General features: G+C 43.3%; 2 protein-coding genes across 26 annotated transcripts in view; both read right to left on the bottom strand.

Annotated features, from left to right (window-relative positions):
- The window catches only part of aebp2 (AE binding protein 2), an 83,431-nt gene extending 81,237 nt beyond the window's left edge, over positions 1–2,194 (bottom strand). Inside the window, exon 1 of the mRNA XM_088645699.1 lies at positions 1,499–2,194. Within this exon, the coding sequence (XP_088501825.1) occupies positions 1,499–2,085 (587 nt within the window). The 5' untranslated portion in view covers positions 2,086–2,194. The remainder of the gene's footprint in view (positions 1–1,498) is intronic.
- Positions 2,195–13,383: 11,189 nt separating this feature from the next.
- Positions 13,384–22,080, bottom strand: part of plekha5 (pleckstrin homology domain containing A5) — a 172,190-nt gene continuing 163,493 nt past the window's right edge. For 18 of the 25 annotated variants that reach the window (XM_088645691.1, XM_088645680.1, XM_088645678.1 and 15 more), the window contains 6 exons: positions 21,504–21,713; positions 19,801–19,956; positions 18,455–18,588; positions 17,226–17,368; positions 15,565–15,649; positions 13,384–14,462 (listed from right to left, as the gene is read on the bottom strand). In XM_088645691.1, the coding sequence (XP_088501817.1) occupies positions 14,441–14,462; positions 15,565–15,649; positions 17,226–17,368; positions 18,455–18,588; positions 19,801–19,956; positions 21,504–21,713 (750 nt within the window). In that variant the 3' untranslated portion in view covers positions 13,384–14,440. Of the gene's footprint in view, positions 14,463–15,544; positions 15,650–17,225; positions 17,369–18,454; positions 18,589–19,800; positions 19,957–21,503; positions 21,714–22,080 lie in introns of all 25 variants that reach the window. The other 7 variants (XM_088645674.1, XM_088645698.1, XM_088645693.1 and 4 more) reach the window with 2 other exon arrangements.

Genomic DNA, 22,080 nt, shown 5'->3' with positions numbered 1-22,080 from the left:
TCTCTATATTTAGATATTTAGCGACTTTCTTGGTGTACGTATGCGCCCATAAAGACTAGAAACGACGCGTGTACGTTTAAAAAAAAACGTTTACAACAATATTAAAACGCTACCAAAATATTCTTTAAATGTGAACGATTCACGTTGCTAATCTTACACGGGGCGTACGGGTTTAAAGCTTTTTGAACTCCACACGACCTCAACTCGGTGCGAGATAATCTTGGTACTGAAATATCTTGTGCATTTTACTGGATAAAGTTACATTTGCTCCACGTGAAAGGGAAGCCTAAATTCGGACTTCAGGTCCTATCACACTGCGTTTCATTTTTATTTTTATTTTGTCCACGATGCTTTAAATCAAAACGTGTCGTTCGCCTTTTTTTTTTTAAATAGCCTAACCTGGTCCGAGTTTTTCCCCAATACTGTGCTTTTTTTTCCCACCCCAGACCACCACCTGTTCCGGGTTTTTTTTCCGAACCGAATCCGGAGGCCAAGGTCGTCTAAGCACCTTCGCTCATCCTCCACGGCCCTTGTTCACCTTTTCCCGGGCCACGTTAACGACCAAGGCTCCCGATGGTACCGACAACAACAAACCACGGCGGATATCTGTCGAGATCACGACCACGGCAAGTGAGGCGCGGTGATCGTTTGCAAACTTGAGATGGCACCCATACCCCCCGACACGGCAAGCATGCGGCCACTGAAACGGGGCAGAAACTCGGATGGCGAGCTGGCTGCGTCTTTCACCATCCTTACCCACGGGTGCCGATCAACTGGATCATTGATAACTCGGTGCTGGGGGGGGGGAGGACAGTTTTTTTTTTCCTCCTTCAATTGTAAGCCTCTCGCATCGTCATCAGCCCCAGTGACCACCGTCCGTCCATACTGCACCCGACCCCATTCAAATTCACGTCAGCTACACGTGTGCTTTCATTGTGGGGCAAAACTGACCCCCTCCAGAAAGATATATAGAATTTATTTTAATTTTAAATCCCCTTTCGCACGCAGGGAGGTTGTGCGAGGGTTTAAAACGTCCCCCCCCCACCGTTGTTTTAAGACGTCATGCCCCCCCCCCCATCCGAAACCGAGCGCGACGCTCAATCCGCAGGAGGAGGAGAGAAAAAAAAACGAACTGGACAAACTCGCACAGAAAACGGGCGAAAAACGACCCACGGGTGGCGTCATTACGGGTACAAAACACGCACACGAGAACGAGCCAAAAAGCCCATCAGAGGGCGATGGTACCGTGCACCCTCCTGCTTATAAATCAGCAACTAAAAAAAAAAGGGCACTTATGCGCAAAACTAAAGCGCCGGTCGGGGGCAGGACCTGTGATTTTGTGTTTTAACTCAATTTCCACAAGTTGGAGAGACTTCATGCCCCCACCCCCGATGCCATCGAGCCGGCGAAGGGAGGGCAGATCACCTAACTGTAGCGGGCTCGCCTTTCCTGTTGAATTTGTGGGGTGTGTTCCCCCCCCCCGTGAAGTTTCACCGACCTGTCTTCCGAGTCCATGCGGCTCAGCGGCTCCCCGTCCGACGATGACATCTCCACGCTGGCCCTCCGCTTCTTGGCGGCCCCGTGTTCGCTCTCCCCGCTGCCGTTTTTCTCCGGGGCATCCTCGCCTTTGCTCTTGTTGCAGTCGCTGGAGCCGGACTCGCTCTCCTCCCTTTGTCCGGGCTTCAGCTCCTTCTCCGCGCCGTCCCCGGGGTCGCTGCTGCTCGCCGGGCTCCGCTGCTCCGAGCTCTCCTCGCCCGCGGCGCTCTCGCAGCTCATCTCCTCATCCTCCTCCTCGTCTTCCTCCTCGTCCCCGGGCGCCCCTGATGCTTCGGCTGCCCTGGCTGCAGACGAGGGTTTCACGTCCACACCTCCTCCTTCTTCTTCTTCTTCGTCGTCGTCGTCGTCTTCCCTGTCCCGGTTGCCGTTCGTTTCTTCCATTTTCACCGCCTGCCCGTCACCCGGCTCTTGTCCCGGCAGCGGCAGGCCTCGCATCTGGTCCTCGGTCTCTCCTGTCGGCGGCGCCCCGTTCTCGTTGCTAGGTGATGGGGAATCTTGCTCGGCGCTATCGGTGGAAGCGGCAGCCATCTTTGCGAGAAATGTCTGTTTTTTCCCCCCCCTGCGTCTGTCTCTGCTATTCACACACACACATAACAGAGAGTGCAGTAGATCCACAGGAGGTTGAAACAGGGACGCTGGAGGAGGAGGTGGTCAGTGACGTCATGACACATGTTCACGTTCATTCAAAACGCCAACACGTGCTCTGGAAAGTACTACAAGCTTCGTTTTGCACCAAGGGTGCGTAGACATCTGGACCTTGCACAGGTTGTAGGCACGCTTTTCGTTTCTTTAAAACTCTTTTGGGCGTTATGCGTTTGAAAGGTTATTCCAAAACAGAAAAGGCCACTACTTATATGGTTATTTTAGTGATTGCAGAAGAGCTTGATTGTACCAGTGCTTTCATTTTAACAGAGCTATGACTAATCTTCCAATTAATGCTTTTAGGCTTTTAGGAACCTGCGCTTTTTTTTTTTGACTGCTGTCTACTTAACATTATTGAGAAAGTAAAAGAAGCCCTGAAAAAAAGCAAACTACCTTATTCATTTAAAGTTTTCAAATGAGACTAGATTAGATGTTTTTATTTTAAAATGTGTTTTCTTTGGATGATTCCGTTCTTCTCACCGATAGTTGTGTTTGTGTATAAGAGTTTGCTTTTGATGTAAAAAACATAATCAAACGGTAATTTATCAAAACAACTTATTCCCCAGTTTAAAATGTTACAGCTCTTCAGGGTGATTTTCTTAAGTGTCTTCTACCTACTTTTCAAACTTAAGTATATTATTTTTTTAAGACGTTAACCGCGTTTGGTTGAAAAGGTCAGTAACAATGTTGAATTTTGTGGTGTAACATTTGCCTGTTAGAAGCAACATCCAGCAATGACTGAGTGTCAATTCAGAATCGGCAAAGACTATTTACTGTACCTGAACAGCAGTGCATTGTGGTACTTTGAGTCATAGTTCTTTCAGTATCCCGCAGTGACTAACAACACGGAGCATCAGGAGGATCAGTGCTCATGGCATGAGCAAAAGTACCTTTCTTATTAAGTCTTCAATTAACGGTATGGGTTGCTGCGGTTTTAAGTCTAACCCAGAAACACGGGGTTTAAAGCAGAACTAACTCTAGGCTGGATGTCATTCAATCTCAAGGCATTCCTACACTCCCCAGCAAAACATGAGAAGTGCTCCTCAGTGCCCCCTCCTGATAATGTTACAGGGGAGCATGACAGTGGCCGGGAAGAGCCTCCTGCTCTTGCAGAAATGTCCAGTGTCCCCACGGCAGCAGCTAAGTGCATGTCACACAACAGAACTCGAAACGACTTCTAGTTGGAGAGCATGTCAAATTTAACGACTGCAGTTGCTGAATCTCACTGCCTTTGCTGTCCTAGAGGGTGTCAAACTATACGACTAGGAATCGCAGGGTGTGACTAATTACATGATTCCCTCACGACTTTTCGTCGCGGTTCCAAATCTCGCACTGCGCTGTGAAAGTACCACTGGGCTGCCTCGTTTTGGCAGCCAATCAACGTGGAGCACACCGGAATAAGAGGAGGAGCACCGCACGAAAGCTAAGAACAAACACGAAATATCGAACAGACATCTGTGCTGGCTCCAGAGTTCGACGAGCCTCTCCTCCATTTGCACAGTCCAAAACACTCGCTTTCCTTCTTTCCTTGCAGCTGCATAATTCTTCACTGTTTGTGGGCGTTGTCTGCATTGTACTTCTGGTTGAGCACTCATTGGCTGTGACTGTCACAGACACAAGAGCCCGCCCCTACTTGCGACTTGCAACTGGCTACGAGAAAATCAAACCTGTTTGATATCGTAGGAGTCGCGGAGTGTCGTAGGGGCTATAACTGAGTTGCTTGGGGTGTCACACTACATACCTGACGGAAACGGGCGTGCACGGCGACTCTCTCCAACTCGCTGTGATTTTCTTACGATTATGTAAATGAAGGCTACGACTGAAAATCCTAGTAAAAGTCGTGTAGTGTGATGCCGACTTTAGCCAACCCAAAGTGCCTCGGGTTCAGTTTCATGGACTACCGGCAACAGCATTTCCTCAGCACTCGCAGGATGACCAGTGGGCAGTGCCTCTACTTGCGTCTGCAGGTAGTGATGATGATGTGTCACAGGGTGTGACGAGTCTCTCTACTTGAGAGAGCCCAGCTCGCGTCACAGCCCCTCTGTGTTCACCGCTAAGCCCAGGACAGGGGTGCTGACAGTGGCGGCTGGCCCCAACAACTCCTTCTGGGCTTCTGCCTGCTCTCAGGACCCATGTGCAGGACCTTCCAAGTTCAGGTGCTGAACTCCAGAGCGATGCTGGACAAGACTGGACCACCTGTCCTTCAGGCTTCTGGAAGCTGAAGCCTCATCTGGTTTGGCAGATGCTCTGTTCCCTGGGGAGGCAAGTCCAGCTGAAGCCCTGGATGAGGGCATAGAGTGGTCTTCTCACATCAGACTCGACTTCCCAGCTTGTGCTGAGGAGACCTCCTCAGCCTTCCTCTTCTGCGAGGCTCCTGAGGTGCTGCTGGGGCCATGTCCAAGCTATAGAGTCAGTGTGCTCCCCTGTCTGTCTGCTCCAGGGGTACCCATTCCTGATCTTGGAGGCCAACACACCTACATGTTTTCATTCTATTCAATCTCTTTACTTTATTCAAGCCTTAGTTGATCTATTGATGTGCTTGTTTGGAACATTTGCAAACGTTTGAGTGGCTTGTGAAACGCAGAAGTTAAAGCAAAACAGTTTGAGTGAATCATATTATTAAATCAATAAAGGGTTCAACTATGTAACTGAGGACTTGGCAGAAACAAAATCCAGGTGTGTAGACCTCCCAGGATCAGTTCTGGGAACTGCTGGTCTGCACTACCAGTATGTGAAATTGGTGGTCATCTGCTTCTGGGAGGGCTGGCAGCTGAACCTCCGGTTGTTCCTGAGCCCATCATGAATGGCAGTTGTCCTTCACCTCAGTCCAATGTCTGCCCAGCATCTGCATTCTCCTCTCTCTCCTATAGGCAGAGTCCGTGGATTTATCATTGACAAGGCAGAAACAACATAAATGAGTGTCTTGCATTGCAGGCCCCCAAAGATGCACTGGAAATCTGTACAGTGTAAATCTAGACAGTGCAGGCTATTTTCCTCACTGCCTTACGCCACCTATAATATTTCTACAGTCTTTCAGCTGTGGGATTGGCTGGGATGTTAAGCCAACCAGCCCTCGCCTCAGGTGCCCTGTTCGCACTCTCCTGCGTCTACTAGGCAGGGTGGCAAACCTGCCACTGGAGGCGGCCATTCTGTCCACTCCTCCAGCATCTGCTCCCCAGCGTGTCTTGTGATTGCCTCATGGCATGGTCTTGCTGTCTGCTGCTTCCTGTGTCTCAGCTGACCAGAACTCGGGGGGAGTGCTTTGTTCGGCCTGTTCTGGAACGATGACCCAGACTTGAACAGCATACGCTTCACCCAGACTGGTGATCTCAGAAAGGGCGACTTGCTGACAAAGTCCAACCAGTCACAGTCCCCCGGGGAATGCGCCAAACACCGGCACCTCGTTTCTGCCTCCGTTCCGGGATCACTCTGCTTCAACAAGTGCTGCAGGTTTGCTACAAGGGATCTCAGGCTCCACACCTCCAGCCTCCTCCACCCGGCCGGCCTCTGGCAATATTTTCTCAAGAGGTGCTCAAGTGTGGCGAGTAGAAGCTGATAACAGAAGGCCTGTTCTCTGTCTAGATCCACAAGGATGTTCTGTGCCCGGCCCTGTCATGCCACCCACAGGTTGGGTTTCTCTGAAGGCTACACTCTCTAGACCGCTTAGTGACATGCTGACAGTGCCTCGGCTCGAGGATCATTGGCGGGCTGGGGTCCCTTGCTGCCTCCTCCTCTATCTTCCTGGGCACTGGAGGCTGTCGTCCACAGAGCCCCGGCACTCCTCTATGCCAGACAGGAGAAAAAACTGCATCATTTCACTTCTCTGGTGCCGATGTAGTACTCCTCCCTGGTGTTTGCGAAGGCTTGATGTTCACTCTGCAGCTCTGCCTTGTTGCAGTTCTCACCACACCCTCCTAGGGTGCCGAGACCACCATCCCCCCTCCCCCGAATACCGATGACCCCTGTGAGGAGCCACCTCCCACACACACTGCCCTTAGCTGCTTTGCATGCTGGTACACATGCATATTTAAGAAGAACCCATACACACAGGGCAAGCACCACAGTGCTAACAGATCAATAACTTGAAGTGTTTGCCACAGTTCCTGGCAGGCCCTTATGCAAACATGCTGTGGAGCTCCAGGGCATCACAGCTCCACAGCTCTATCTCTTGGCACACGGCCAATACAATATACTGTAATTCGACATGAGGGAGGGGTATCAGGGCGACACACACTGATATCCTCTGTTCCAAAGTGCTGTTTCTTGAGTAAACCTTTTTAATTGCCACATGGTCACAGCACATCAACATCTGTGCCATAAATTTCATGACTAGGTTCAGATATGCTTCCCTGATTTAGAAAATTGTTTAATGATTGAACTGATGTGTGTGTCAGAATTATTTGTTTTCTACATCCTAAAAAGTAAGATGAAATCTGTACTGCACAAGAATATGTAAAAATCCAATGTGTCGTGGAGTTGTAAGATTTTTCTCTTCAGCTGCCCTGGGGTAGAGGAAAGTGGAGTTCAAAGAAATATAATTGAACTCTCTTCTGCTGGTCCCTGCTGACTGATTTTCATTGGCATGAAAACCAATCTGCAATTTTCGTCTAAGAGCTGGTGCTTAACAGAAATAAAAGGCTTATTAAAAAGGGACAAGTTCCTGGCTTAGCTGGTCTGAGCCCCAGTCTGTAAGACTGGGTAAGAAATCAGTCTTCAGCTCTCACCACCAGGAGGTGCAGTGATTCTTCTCAGAACCTTGGTCTGGCTCTGTTATTTATTTTAATGGCGGGGATATAAAGGCAGTGACTGTTCTAAAAACACACTGCTTGCTGTCTCCTCTCAGCTTTAAAGCTGGGTTTCAGTGATTTTTCCACTCTGTTGCCGTGGAAGAAAAAGGCTCTCATTAGACAGCTACTTCAGAAAGATCTTGTTCTTTCATGAGAAACAGTAGCCCTTGTACTGCCACTGCAGTCTAACGTAGTAGTCAAATCTGTTTTTTTTTCTACTCTAAATAAATGATGTTATATATATATATGTGTGGACAAGAAAATAGTTATTAATTTAAAAGAAAAGTCAGGTAGAAGTGTATGGGCTTTTTTTCACAGGCAATAGTAGTAGTTACAGCTGATTGCAGGAATTCATGCTCAGCCATGAATTCTCGACAACCTCATTTTTAAAATTAAATGGATATACATTAAAATACATTACTGGTACAGTTCATGACAAATATAGTCTCCCTTTTGGAAATTGTGAAGGTGTTGACTCATTCCTATTCCTGGTGACCAGCCTGAATGCTGGATATACTATAAGAAGAAAGGAAAGATGTGAAATAAAACAGTTATTGTTCAGTTACATTAGATAAACAGGCAGCGTGAATCCAAGATAAGTCATTGTTATCTAAGAGGATTCTGGGGCATAGTCCACATGGATGTAGAAAAGGAAGATTTTGTTTAATCCGTGAAGCACTCCTTGAATGGGCGACAGTAATGGAATCAGACAGACCAAATTATATTTTATATTTAGATATGCAAAAGGTTAATCACAGCCATTCATTGCAAGATTGACTGTTTTCTGTAGCTAACCTAACATTCATCCATTGAGAGAAATGCTGCCTTTGTGTGATAGAGCTTCTAAATGTGCAAAACAAAGGTCATTCAGATCTATGCAAGATGAGCATCACATGCCGAGTATGAAACGGGAGCTGAAAACACATGATACAGATACTGAGAGCATAACAATAATAATTTGGCTATTTAACACTGTAGGAATGAGAAAAACAGTTCATAAAATGTTGCGGTATTGACAATAGTAGGGAAATGTTATTTGGAGCCTTTAAAATAATGTTTGGTGCAGTATATTAAAGGTGTACATGCCAGATGGAAACCTAGCAACAACAACCATGAATTATTTTGCTGTCATGATCTTGTGAATATGATCAGAAGACTACTTGCATTTTTTGTTTGTTTGCTTTTAATAGAGGGCTTGCTTTTTCAGAGGAACGTGCAGTGGTAAATGGTATTTATTTGACAGCACTGCTGAAGAGTTTGGTTAGGTACTGGAATAGCACAGTGCAGATACAGTAAATGACGGCAAGTGATGTAATTAAGTGTGAGGTCTGTGTGGCAGTGGGAGTGGGAGACTCCCCTGAAGTGCTGCTACATTGCGTGGGCAGAGGAGAGGAGTCAGAGAAAGAGGTGAGGTTGCAGATAAGTGTGTGAGAGAAAAGGATGCATCTAAATAGAAGGCTATTACACTGCTGGTAATTAGGCAGGCTGTGCTGTGTGCCTACGCAAAGTGCAGTTTTCAAATCAGGATCTGCATGGCATGCTTGGGTGTCAGAAAGGCTTAAACATCACAGTGCCCACCCCTGGCAGCTACTAGACAATATTTTATCTGTGGGCAAGAAGGAGTTTGTGATGTTACAAACCTGACACATAAAGAGAACAGGATCCCACGCACTTTACCTTCAAACTTCTTAAGAGGCTTTTTAATATCAGGAACCTCTTCCCTTTTCCCCCTCACAAATTCCTGTGTTCTTTTCTTATGTCACGTTTTCTACTCAGTATATTGATATCCTTTGTATGCAGTACATTACACAAGCTGGCTGTAATTTGCCTGTTCTGTGTGGTATCTTTGCAGGCTCTGCTGTCTTTTACCCATCATTATGATGACACTAAGGTCACGGGGGCTACCTAGAATTGTGTAAAAACATAGGTCCCAGAATTCTGTATTTCTTCCCATCAAGAATTTGTACCATTCACAAGGAACACCTTTGATCCTTGTTAACAAAGTGGTCTTTATTTTATTTACATTTACAGTAATATGGCATTTAAAAAAATAAGAATCCAAATTTGGAGACATATCTACTGAGGGCTTTTTCAGTGGCCAGTTTCCTGGCTGTATCGTGGGTGCTTGTGATTTACAGTGCATTAGACCTCAGTGTAACCACAGTGACAAAGTCTGCTAGCGAGCTGTGAAATTCAAAGTGGCATTTCAACAAATGTTACAACTCCTTCCAATGTACAATCTGTGGCGTTCCCAGTACACTTCAAAGCCAATCCCTCATTTAAAGGGCTGAAATGTATTTAGTATAACAGTACAGCATTCAAGTTTCCAAAGCATGTTATGATTACATCATACTGTAGTTCTTTGAGTTCATAAAGCTGCATGCAATGCTTTGATGTTCAGTTAGATTAAAAGAAAATGTGACTTCCAACACTGTGCAGAGGCATGCCTGTTGAAATATAACTGATTATTTTCAGACAACAGTGCAGTATGAGGAAGAATACTTTTATTTGCCAGCACTATGAAAAACCAAGTGCTAGTATCAACATTTTGCAATATTAGTTCCAGTGTTAGATGCCATTAAATATGCTTAGCCAAAGCTAAAACTGCTGGTCAGTTCTCATTGTAATCTCGGTATGAACAAATGACATACTGTACCAGTTTTGATTTGTCACTTTAACTAGGCAATGCAAACATTAAAGCACCATTTAAATATATTAAATATTTTTAATTTCTAGCAAAGTTAACTTCACTTCAGGGGCACAGCACTAACATGATGTACAAGCAGTTCAGTTTTTTTAGTTTTGAAAATGGTTTGAATTTAAATGTCTTGACTGAGTTACGCACGAGAAACCATGAACTGTGCTGCCGATACCAAATTGAAGACTCTAACTACAATATCAACCTTGCTTATTAAGTGAATGCAAGCACAGTACTGTAGTAAAAAGCATAAAATGCCTTCAAATTAATACTCAGAATCAAGATCAGTTCAGTGACCAGGATAAGAATTGTCTCCTTGTGGCTCACAGGCTGCTCCCTCAGGAGAACAGTGGTGAGACCGTCTCACACCCTGGTCTTGAATTCAACTAGTCATTGCTACACTTGCTAAGATGATAATATACTGCAGAGTTGCTGCATTGTTTCCATTCCCCAATAATATGGGTTGTCAGGAAGTAAATAATTTGTTACTCAGCATTTTAAAAATATTAAATGCAATTCGTGTTAACCTTGCCTCTCTATCTCAGTGCCTCTAACAATCCACTCCTCTGCTCCAGTTTCCTTGGCTGTGTCTCTTTAAGCTGAGCTGGGAGTCACATCTGGCTGCCTCCCTTCCCCAGGATGGTCAAAATGACTACTCAAGGTTGCAGGTGTGAAGTTCATCAAGAAAAATGAGGCTCCTTCCAAGCTACGTTATCATGAAAATATTTTTTAACCATTACCACAATGGTTTATAACCCCTCTCCCCCCCAAAAAACTAGATGGAACAGAAAAGCTAATTGCATTTACATTTAACAGCTTGCACTGCAAGTGGCGGCATTAAATTAATGTAATGTAACTCCCTGAAATGCAGTTATTTTTTATGACTCCAAATATATTCACTCCATTATACGTTCTCTCTGTGGGAGCTGTTACTCAGATGGTAGTGTTCAGAACAGGTGTGTCTCGGCTTTAGTCCTGCAGAACAGAAAGCTCTCAATATGGCATTTGCTTTTGCATTCTCAGTTGATTAAAACGATAATCTCTCCGTCCGTTTCCTAACAGCTTCATCCAAGCACACACTTGCACCAGGGCCAGTTTCCCAGTAGAGAATACGAACCTGCCTCTATGTCTTAGGACTGTATGATGAAACAGGAACACCCCGAAGTAGCCCAGGCAAGCCTGAGGAGAACATAAGAACTCCACACAAATAGCACTCCAGGTCCGGAATTGAACCCAGGTACCCAGTGCTGCAAGCACTTACCATTTCTCCAGAGTGACATCTTCTTTAAAACAATAATTCCATTTGCAATTTCCCAAACAGCTATTATTTTGTAGTCAATTACTTACAGAGGTATAATAAGTTTTTTTTTTTCCCTTATTCAACCTATTTTATGACTGAGTACTCTAGTACAGAACAAGACAACACCTACTGTAGACCCTTCCTCTGGACTACTATACGATTGCAGCAGGCGGTTTATATCAAACTCAAGCTCCTAAATTAACAAAGCTGGAGTTCTGACCTGTCTTTATTCACAGGCAGGTTGTTAACAGAAATTCAAAACTGATCCCACCCAAACGTGTTTCCTCCGTCGCTGGAGTTCCATCACAGAACCTGTACACAACGGAAGTAACTGGCAATACTGCATTTAAGATGGACAGTTTATTTCTAAAAATATGTTTATTTGCCAGCAGGTATATGACCCTGTAGCTCACAACTGGCAACCCACTGAAGCTAAACAGGTGTGAGCCTGGTCAGTACCTGGATGGGAGACCTAACGTTGCTGCTGGAAGTGGTGTTAATGGGACCAGTAGGGGGCGCTCATCCTACAATCTGTGTGGGTCCTAGTGTACTGATATAGTGATAGGGACAATCATGGCCTCCTAATAATCCCCACCTATGAACTGGCTTAAACTCCCTGTTCTCCTCCCCACGGAGAGCTGGTGTGTGGGGATATACACTATATATTTGTATGCAATAAAAATTTAGAAACAAATTCAATACATGATGAACACTTTGATACGCAGTCGGCCTTCTTTGGGACGCAGTGGTAAAATCCAGCGGCCTTAATTTCTTATAACACTGCAGACACAGAGGACTGTCCTGAGGCACTTTTAATCAGCCTTGTCTCTCATGCTCCAATTCAATGCATCTGCTAAAATGTAATTAAATATAAATGAAATAATAAAATTTGTAGTTGAAATGAGTGAAATGTGTGAATATATAATGGTACGCCCTGAATAATGATTTTAAGGGACAGTTGTATAATGACACCAAATATATTCACTGAATAATGTTTTTTTTTTCCTTTTTGAATAAAGGGACAGTTTTCTATTGCCTAAGCTAATACATTCAGTAGATCACTGAAAAAGACAAGAGGGTGAGAGTAGTTTCCCTGTTATCTAACAACACAACCAGAGACAGTTCTGAAAATATCTTGTGCCAGGGAGTAAAAATGATGTATGCTAAAAAACCCACAAACACACTTATGTTAAAAAACAGTTACAAGCAACAATCATCGGTGCCCAAGCTAACCTATCCCTTCTCATGGGCAAGGTTCTTTTTAATGGTGCCTTTATGACTTCCTACATGCATTAAAAAACATGATCCTGTGTGCTTGAAGGACCTATAGGACTATAGGTCAGAGTTAACAGGAAAGGCATTTTTTGCTGGGGCATATAAACGTTCCTCTTTGTGTTCCATAGTAATTTTACATAGTCCTCAGGATAGTAGTGATCACATATTTTAATGTACCTCCTGGTTAGAATCAAACATGAGAGGGAATGTGTCCTACATGTATCACATACTGTGCACATGATTTGAATGTTTGTTGGCAAATCCATTAAGATTGGCCAAACCATACGATCGATCCACTGGTTACGTTGTGCACCAGGTTTCAGTTGTATGCTTACATTGTTTTCGAAGTAAACAAGTTACTGTGGGGCAATTCTGTAAACTTAGGGAAGCCATGCAGTGTGATCACATTGTACGCTCTCTTACAATAAGTTGCCATGAACAGTCTTGATAGATAACATGACGTACCTTATAATTACACTAAGTTTCACTCCTTTTGGCCTCATGGATTCAGGAGAGGTCTTTCAAATATTTCCTTGCTTTTCAAAGACGGCAAACTCCTCATGTAACCAACCACCTTGTTGGGGACATTGCTTCTATCAGATGCTTGACATTTCAGCCACCAGCTCCAACCTCTAAGACACTGCTCACTCATACCAAACATTTTCCAAAAATCTTCATATATTGTCACAATCCAGCAAGGTGGATGAACCATGTGATGTGCTGGTGTAACTTTCACTCTTGATAATTTCCCATTACTGTCAGGCCTTTGCTATCCAGCTAAACATCAGGAGATTTCATCCAGAAATTTAGTTTTCATAGGCACACGAAAATAATAGCAGAAAACAAAAATAATATTCATATTATTATTATAGAGTCCCAGGGTCTCAGTAACACTGTTGCTTTTCCTCTTATAACCTTTTGAACAGTTCACCAGTCATGATTTACATACTCAGACATATTTTTTGTTCCTGTAAAATAATAAGCAACACAAATTTGCTATATTTGTACAATGCTATAGATTTAACAGGAACAGCAAATATTGGATCTGTTGGTCAGGAAGAGTGAAGTACCACATCAATAATTCCCCTGTCAAAGGAAAGGGAACATATTACAAAACAGCAGAGTAAGAACATCAACATTTATTTAACATGATATAAAACAGATGAGATATGAACATTTGCATATTAACTCTAATAAGTAGCATCTTATAGTTACATCAGCTTTGCCCATTGTATGTTATATACACAATGAACTTAATTACATTTTGTACACAAACCGAAGTACTGGATTACAGAGCTTGCTTATTGCTTTTTACATGTGCTATTCTCTTCTAAAAAGCCCAGTACTCCTCCAGCCTGTAAATTGAACCAAACTTCTTAAAACTTCTTTTTTTTCCAAAATAGAAAACAAAATCAAGAAGCAGATTAAGCTGGAACATTCACGTGTGTGTCGGAAACAGTGCGGCAGAAACTGCAGACATCCCGACGTATAAATAAATACAACAATATTAATACAAATTTCTCAATCTGCAGGAGTAAAGTGGCACCTTGTTGTATTATAAATCAATTATATATATATAAAAGAAACCAGATGGTTTGTACACTGAATTACTAAAGGAAATGTTGCATGAGATATGTCAAAAAAGCACTAATGAATTTTAAACACTAAAATAAGTAATAAAATAAACATAGTAACAGTAATAGGAATAATATAAGCAAAAAAGAACTCATGTTCCTGAATCTTAATTAAAAAATATTGGCACCATTCATGAGAGGGAAACTTCAGGAAGTGTCTAGCACTGGAAGAGTGTAACCCGGTGCATCTACAGCTGTACAGCCTTCATTCTCTGGATGAGCTCTCTTTCTCAAGGGCCACTGGCTGTCAGACACCGGTGACAGGCCTGAGACATCACTGAAAGAAAGAATGAACAGCACTCATAATAATAAAATCATAATAATAATAATAATAATGATGAGAAATATGCTATCATTTCTCAATGCAGGGGTGGCGTCGTGGTTGGAGGCGAGGTGAAAGGAAGCTACGTCCCAGCTGTAACTGAGCTCCCTTGGTCCTTAGGGTGCTGTGTGCTGACGCGTGTTGGGACCTCCCTGCACAGCCTGGTGTGGGGGACACGACACGGAGCGTGGAAGTCTTCATTCTGGCACCTTTCATGTGTACGACTTAACAGACGCCAGAGCTTGAGCTGCAGGGAAAAAAAAACCAAAACAAAATTAGAAATCTGCCAAAAGCATGGTACACATTTTGTAATCAAAAGGAAAAAAAAAATGTGCTCAAGTAATACTCCACATCTGTTACAGACACAGCCTTATTAGATCATTCTTGTTTATGTGTGGCTCTCTATTTGGACGGAGGTCTAGATTCTTGCATGAGTCATTAATGGCTGCATGTAAGCAGATGCCTAGGAAAAAAAGGGACTGATCTAAAATTGAATAGCTCAACGGTACGCTTGTCTGTGAAACAACTACAAACATCCTAAAACTACATAAACTGATATCTTAATTGGGTCTTTTAAGGGTGGCTGCCACTCTGACTTGGCAACGAAACTGTGCTGCGACAGTAAGTACTCAATTTCTCGTTCTCTTTGTGGCTATGAGGGAAAGCATGAAAAGAAGGCTTTCATCTCAGCTTTTAGCTAAACATTGAGTAAGAACAAAAATCATCTAGTAGTTAAGACTGTATAGCAACACGCACACGTTCACAAGAATTCTCAACATTCATGAATTGATTTGGATTAGTCCACAAAAGGGTCAAGTCTCCAACAAGAATCAGTTCTTAGATGGGGGTTTCAATCTTTTTTTTGTTTTCCCATTCTTCTTTCATATAATTCTAGTGTTAAGATAGGTCTTTCATATTATATGGTGGATTTTAGTTTTGGAACCCCTTGCTGTCAGCAGGTTTTGTAATGTTTTTGCCTGAATGGACACAGCAGAACTCAACTCTGTTGTTAACTCTTCCCTTTTGTTTTTTAAAATGGCTTTTTGTTCCATTTTTCAGCTTGAAAAATTTCACAGCCAACAATCTCCCTCCATAGAGTCTCATCATCTTCCCTTGCCTGTCTTATGATGCCAAATACAGACATCCAAAAAATGTCCCATCCCGATGAGCAAGGATCAAAATGCAAATTTCCGATTGGCAAAAACATACATCCAGAATGGATCCATGGTCTGAACATACACGTACAGTCTATAGATTCACAATAACTTACATAAAAGGCATGGATTAATAATTCACAGCAGAGGAATGGAGGTTAAGGAAGACTCTTACTGTTGCTCTACTATACACACATGAAGTGGGATCCTTCAGCGAGCTGGGGGGGTGACGGTGAAGATGGAGAGGTTGGGGACTGAGGTGGAGAGGATAGGCTTTTCACTGCAAACAACGGTGCAACACAACAAAACAAGAACAACAAAAAAAAAAGACATAAATTGCCAAACCGAAGTAACAGCAAACAAACACAGCAGCGACCACAACTCAAACGACCGCCTCATTTGAACAGTACACACAAGCACAGGGTCAGGGGTATTCCCTTTGCTGCTGGAGCCAGGGCAAGAACACTTGCTTCTAGCTGAAATAAGTACAGCTGGAAATGTAGTGCCATACAGGGACAGCAAAAAAGCTCAAATTCATTCCATTCCCACATCCTGCACTAAATACATACTTTCTCCATATAAATTATTCAGCCTGTATATTAAATAATGAATTTCTAAGGAGTCGCTGGCGCACATTAAATCCACACTTTGACCAAGTCGCTGATTACGAATTCCACACGGGTCAGTCGATGGGGACTGTCTGCCGGGGGCTATGGAAAGCTGCCATCAAGCGCTGGGTTTGGACTCTGCCGCTGGTGGGAGGGGTGTAGCTCCGGTTTAGTCTGGGCCTCGGTCACAGGCTTTCGTCTCGCACGGGGTTTCAATTATATTGGCTGCCAGGTCACAGTATGTCTGTCCTGGTTACTGATCCAATGGGTTAAGGTGAGTACATTTCAGTTTCGTATTTTACAACCAGCCCACTGACCAATTTAGACCTGTATTACTTCATATGCAAAAACTACAGCTTCCTGTGACCGTCTACGACCTCAGGAATTGAACCCCCCTCCCCTCCAGAGGAAATGGAGAGGTCTTTTTGCTGAAGGTAACCTTAGGTCTCTATACTGTAGATCACTACTATGATAACTCTTAAACAGGAAAAACTGTGGGGACATTGATTACTTTTGATAAACACTACAAAAGGGAAAGCTGAGACCAGATGGCTGGTTTGGGAAATGTACCATCAGTCTAGTGTTTTCTGCATCCAAAACTGTTGATCTTCGAAAGAAAGACTGGTTGTGCGCCAGCTCTTGTTGTTCACTCAAATGGAGTAACAAGTTCTTCATTTCTGTTGGACAATTATTTCTTTTGGCTCGGGCTGACATTGCTGGAAAAAGCCCATGCCGTTTTGGCTTGCTATGAAAAGGAAATCTTAAGATATTAGCGGTAGAGAAGAGATGAAGGGAAATGGATAAACAAGTTCCAAGTTGAAGGCAAATTTAAATTCACAGAAAGAAGGGGAGATTCAGCTGAAGTAGCTAAGGAATCGTGTTTTGAGAGAAGGATATACACCTACAAATATTTAATATAAAATATTTACAAAGACAAGTAAGCAATGCTCTTTGGTCATTATGTCAATGGTCCTCTTTATAATAACTGATTGCACAATTTCATATGCAGATACGGTGCTGGAGGGTATCTGGTATCTTTACAGGTTGGTTGTTGAAAGCTTGATTATTGTAGCTGTTCGCTACAGTCAGGCACAGGTATGTTTGTCACATGTCCAGATCACCTTACATGCAATAGTTCTTCATATCAACGGGCTGTTATTTTTTAATAGAAATCTTTAATTGGTAGTGAAGTGCAGGAAGAAATCCGCAGGTATTCTAGCCAGGACTAGATGTGGTTCTCAACGTTACCTGCTACAAGCTTGCTTCGTTTGGAAGCCTCTGCTGCCAGTTCATACGAGATGTTGATCATCTTCTCCTGCTCTTGAACAGTAGTTTCCTCCTCTGTGGTGTCCTCGGTCTTGAGGTTAACCACAGGCACCACATTCTGCATGCTGAAGAAGACAGGTGGGAAAGCTGTGTTAATCAGCAACAGAAAATGTACACTGATGCAATCTTGCCATGGTAAGATTTTTCTTTTTAACTATGTCCCTACTGCGTGGGAACACTTCCACAGCAAAATTAACTGACTGAACCTTAATTAAGAAACTAGAGACAATTTGTAACTTAACCTTAACTAGTATCTCTCTGTCTATGAATTAAAATATTAAGAACCTAAACTCTCATTATTGTATGCTTGGAGACAGTGGCAATTCAGTTTGAACCTGCATGTGCTGAAGCATTAATGTTTCAAAAACAAACCAGAAACTCAAAAAGACTGAAAACGCATGACACTGTTGGGCAGCAAAAGTTACTTCTAAGGGGTTCAGATTGAAAAGCTGGAGTGTGTTGGAACACCTTTAAGTTTAAAAAATGTTTAATTTATCAGCACATTTAGACATGGACAACTAACTACTGCCCCGCCAAATGTCTATGAGATAATTAAATGATTAATTACATTTACGTTTTACTGTTCATCGCAAATGAACCCAAAATGCATTAGCTACAGAAGAAGACCCTCTTCATCTATCATTGAAGTGCTGTCCCACCTGAGTGAGCACAGCAGCCAAACTGCCCAGGAGGCACTATACACAGCAGATCAGGTGGAGAAGGAAGAAACTGATTCACCAGCTCAATTAAAGGGGATGTGTAGGCTGGCCAGATTGTGCAAACACAGACTAGAATACAAGCCACCAAGGTTAACATCCCAACTCTTACAAACAGTGCTATGGGATCTTTAATGATCAAGTAGTCACAATCTTATTTTAAATTCCATGGAACTCCTGTAACTCCTGTAGCACAGTGTCTTCATTCACTTTACCGGTGCACTGGTTTGGAACTAAGTGGGTTGGACCACCAACACCCCCTACTGCAGAAACCCAGTTTTCCTTAGAGGTCTCCCATTCCAGTACTGACCATGCCCAGGCTGGCTTGACTTCTGAGAACAGGGTGCAAAATGGCAGCAGCCCATTACAAGTTTACATGGAAAGGTAATTCTGTTTTTCTTCTCCTGACGTACTCTCGTGTGCTGGCTTCTTTACCTGTTTTTGGCAATGATCGCTTTGATTCTGTCCACTTTCTTCTGTTTGTCTGCCTCCTGTTCCGGGCTCAGAGCCTCCTCGGGGTCTGACTCCACGTACCTCTCTGGGATCAGGACCTTTTCTGGTTTAGACAGCTGCAATGTAACAAAACGCATGTTGCATGAATTGTAGAGCATAAGAAAGCTTACAAAATGATGAGGTCATTTGCCCCATCTAGCTGTGTTTGGTACTGCTGTAGGTGAAATTACAAAAAAAAAAGCTTGCATTTATATTGCCACCTTTCGCCGCAATACCAAAGTACCTTCAGGATACCAAAGTATTTTTCCATACAGGAGGCAGCTCATTTCATCTACCACTGAAGTATAGTCCCAGCAAGTGATATCCAGCGGCCATTACGCACCAGCAGCACTCCTACAGAGCCAATCAGGCTCAAGTGAGAAAGTACCATACATACTGACTCATATTAGAACAAAAATAAGAGCAAGACTCTCACCAATGTAACATTTCAGCTATTACTGAAGCTGGGAGTATGATGGATTTTTATTATATAATCTCATGTACAGTACACCTTGGTTTTCTTGGTTTAAACGTTGAATCAGGGACCCTGCATTAATATTTTGTGCTTTACTCCCAACTAAAATGGTCTCCAAAAGCTTTTCTGCCATTTTCTTCAGGATTTTGTTGCTCTTAAGCTGTTAAATGAAAATGTTCTCCTGCAAGCAAGCTCAGAAGGTGAGAGGGTGATGAATATGCAGTGTACACAGCGCTGCTTACTAAATAAGGCCATTAGCAGAAATGATGGGTGTTTGGTTTGATAGGAAGAGCTGTCTATTCAGGCAGAATAATTTTCAGAACATTTAAGCACTAGATAAAAGCTGTGGTGTCATGGATGATGAGCAGGTAATAAATGGGAGCTACAAAACTTATTGCCACAGCAACATTGTAATCCTGATTTCTGATGTGGACCACCAAAGACAACAGGGACTCCTCACCCTGGGTTTCATTACAGACTTAAAGACAAACCTTTTTTCCCCCTGCTTTCCCATCTCTAGTTATGTTAGTTAGTTCTGTTAATAAACTGCAGTGATTTGTCTTCTGGAACTTAAAAACCTATGGGCATTTTGAATGCAGACCTCACGAAGAAGGGGTGTAGTTTTAGTAATGCTCTGATCTTCCGTCAAGCCTCTGAAATCTCTGCGTTAGCCAAGAGAGTTCTGAATGTCGTCAATCAGTCAACGTCTAAACATGAAAAGCAGCCACCAATTTTCTTAACTTGAGCAAAACGAATCTTCTCCTGACAGCGGAGCATAACTGGCTTTTCTTGAGGAGCAAGGATAGTCTTTCACCTCTTTGTCAACATTGTACCGCTCAGACTCCACCGCCTCCTTGAGCCGCGCAATTTCCTCCGCAGGAGTTTCTTGGTCCTTGTCCAAATCCTGGTCTCGAAGGGAGGCCTCTATTTCTTTGATGTCACTAGAGACAACATCATCCCTTTTACGGACCTAAAAAGAAACATTTTCACTGCTTATTCATTTAGAGTGTGGCAACTGGCAAGAGCAACAAGCTACCAAAAAAAGGATCTTGCAGAGAAAACTGCAGTTTTCGCACAGTAAGAAGAGCACAACATTGTAGTACTCAAACTAGTCACACCATGTTTCCTCGGAACTTTAACGAAAGTGCAGTCAGTTCTTGGCATCTTCAAGACAACTGTTCGTTCTGGTTTTCCCGCAGCCTGTTTCATTGATTTCATCTACTATGAAATTTGCTATGTAAATGTGTCAGATTTCTCTAGGGGTAAGGCATTTACACAACGTCTTGTTTAATGGTGACCTTGCTAACACAACTGGCCATGAATGTTAAATATTCAAAGTAATTTGAACTGTGCTGTACACAGGACACAAAAATATCCTATAAGGAAGTGTCTTTAAAATGGACAAGAGTTGCTTCTTTACCCAAAGGATTGTAGGAGTACTGAAACAATTGCCACATAGCCAGGTTTTTGAAACTGATATCCTGGCTTAATTCTAAGAGAGGCTGAATGAAGTCTTTGGATCAATTAGCTACTACATATCAAACAAGATCGTAGGACTGAATGACTTCTTCTCAGTTGTAAGCCTTTTAAGCTCTTATGTTTGTACACCCCATGACCTGGGATTTAGTTATTTATATAATTCTGCTAAACGAATACGCTTTTATTATGGCCTATGTCAAAGTAAGCTTGTGAAGTGTTTTGAAATTATTCTCAATTAAGCTCTGAGAAAATCAACTGACTGATCCATTGTTATGCGATACACAACACAAAGCAATGAAACAGCAGGAGAACACAGACCACATTAAATACTCCTCCAAAAATGATTAGTTAGAATTTTTTGACTAAAAGGGGCTGTGGATAATGAAACTCTTGAAATGGGTAAGCTTCATTGTGCTGTTTGGAATACTGCTCTATGGCCTCAATACCACAGGGAAAGATAATGTAATCTGCATTATGCACCAGCATTACTAATGTAATGTGACTAGACAGTGCCTTCAAATTGCAAATCTCTATTTTCAGTTTTACAGAGTGTATTCCCCAAAGAGCAGTGTTACAACAAGCAGATTTACAGAAAGGACTAACCCTGTAATCACCTGAAATTTCTGAAGTGTGACGAAGATTTTGAAAGAAGATTTTTGAAAAAGAAATACTTATCTGCCTTTGTGCATTCACAATTTGAATAAACTATAATGAAGGAACTGATATTTTTTGTGCTCTTTCTTTTGCAAGCAATCAGGGTCCATTTACAGTTGGAAACATCTCAAACAATATTCTTAAACCCAGGGGACAGCTGTGCAGTTCACAACTGTAACAAATCTGCTCAGGTCAATAAGCTATAAAAACAAAACCTGAACATAACCTGCACAATCAGAGGCAGAGCAAGAGACTCCGTGAAGCTGGGAGAGAGCAGAGCGGAGATTTTGAAGCGTAGATCGCCTGCATTTTAAATATTGAAAGTGACACAGGCTGTAAAACCACGAGTGAACAGGCTCCTCACAGCCGTGCCTGCAGTTGTACCTGCAGGGACTTGAAGGGGTTTTCTTTGGAGAAGGAAGGGCTTCTGGAGGGGGAGTTTTCTTGGCTCCCAATGATGCTCAGGCCTCTCTTCTTCTCTCGCAGCGCGGCCTGCTGGTGCCGCCTGATCCTCTCCAGCTGCTCCTCCACACTCATGCGTGGCCGCGAGGTCTCCACCAGGCACAGCTGCTCCACCGCGCTCCTGGGGCGGTCCTGCGGGGCACCCAGCAGTCGGTCAGAGCTCGCGCTCCAACGCTCACATTACCAAGGACAAGAGTTTACAGCAAGGCAGCGCTGCAGACAGCACGGAGAGGGCCAGGCACAGCAGGGGCCGAAACAGGCACAGACCAGGCTTCACAAAGGTTAAAGAGAGCACCTTCACCATAATCATCGTAAACATTTATATAGCGCTTTTGTGGACACTCCACTCAAAACACTTACAGGTAATGGGGATCCCCTCCACCACCATAAATGTGCGCCAGTACACTCACCACACATCAGCTGGGAATTATTAGGAGGGCTGGTAAAGGCCATGGGGAAAACTAGCCTGGATTTTTCGAGAAATGCCCTGGGATTTTAA

This window comes from Lepisosteus platostomus, chromosome 9, assembly GCF_059453375.1.
Source record: "Lepisosteus platostomus isolate fLepPlt1 chromosome 9, fLepPlt1.hap1, whole genome shotgun sequence".
NCBI classification, from domain to species: Eukaryota; Metazoa; Chordata; class Actinopteri; order Semionotiformes; family Lepisosteidae; genus Lepisosteus; species Lepisosteus platostomus.
The sequence above is the reverse complement of the archived record's forward strand: the minus strand, read 5'-3'. Positions and strand labels throughout refer to the sequence as shown.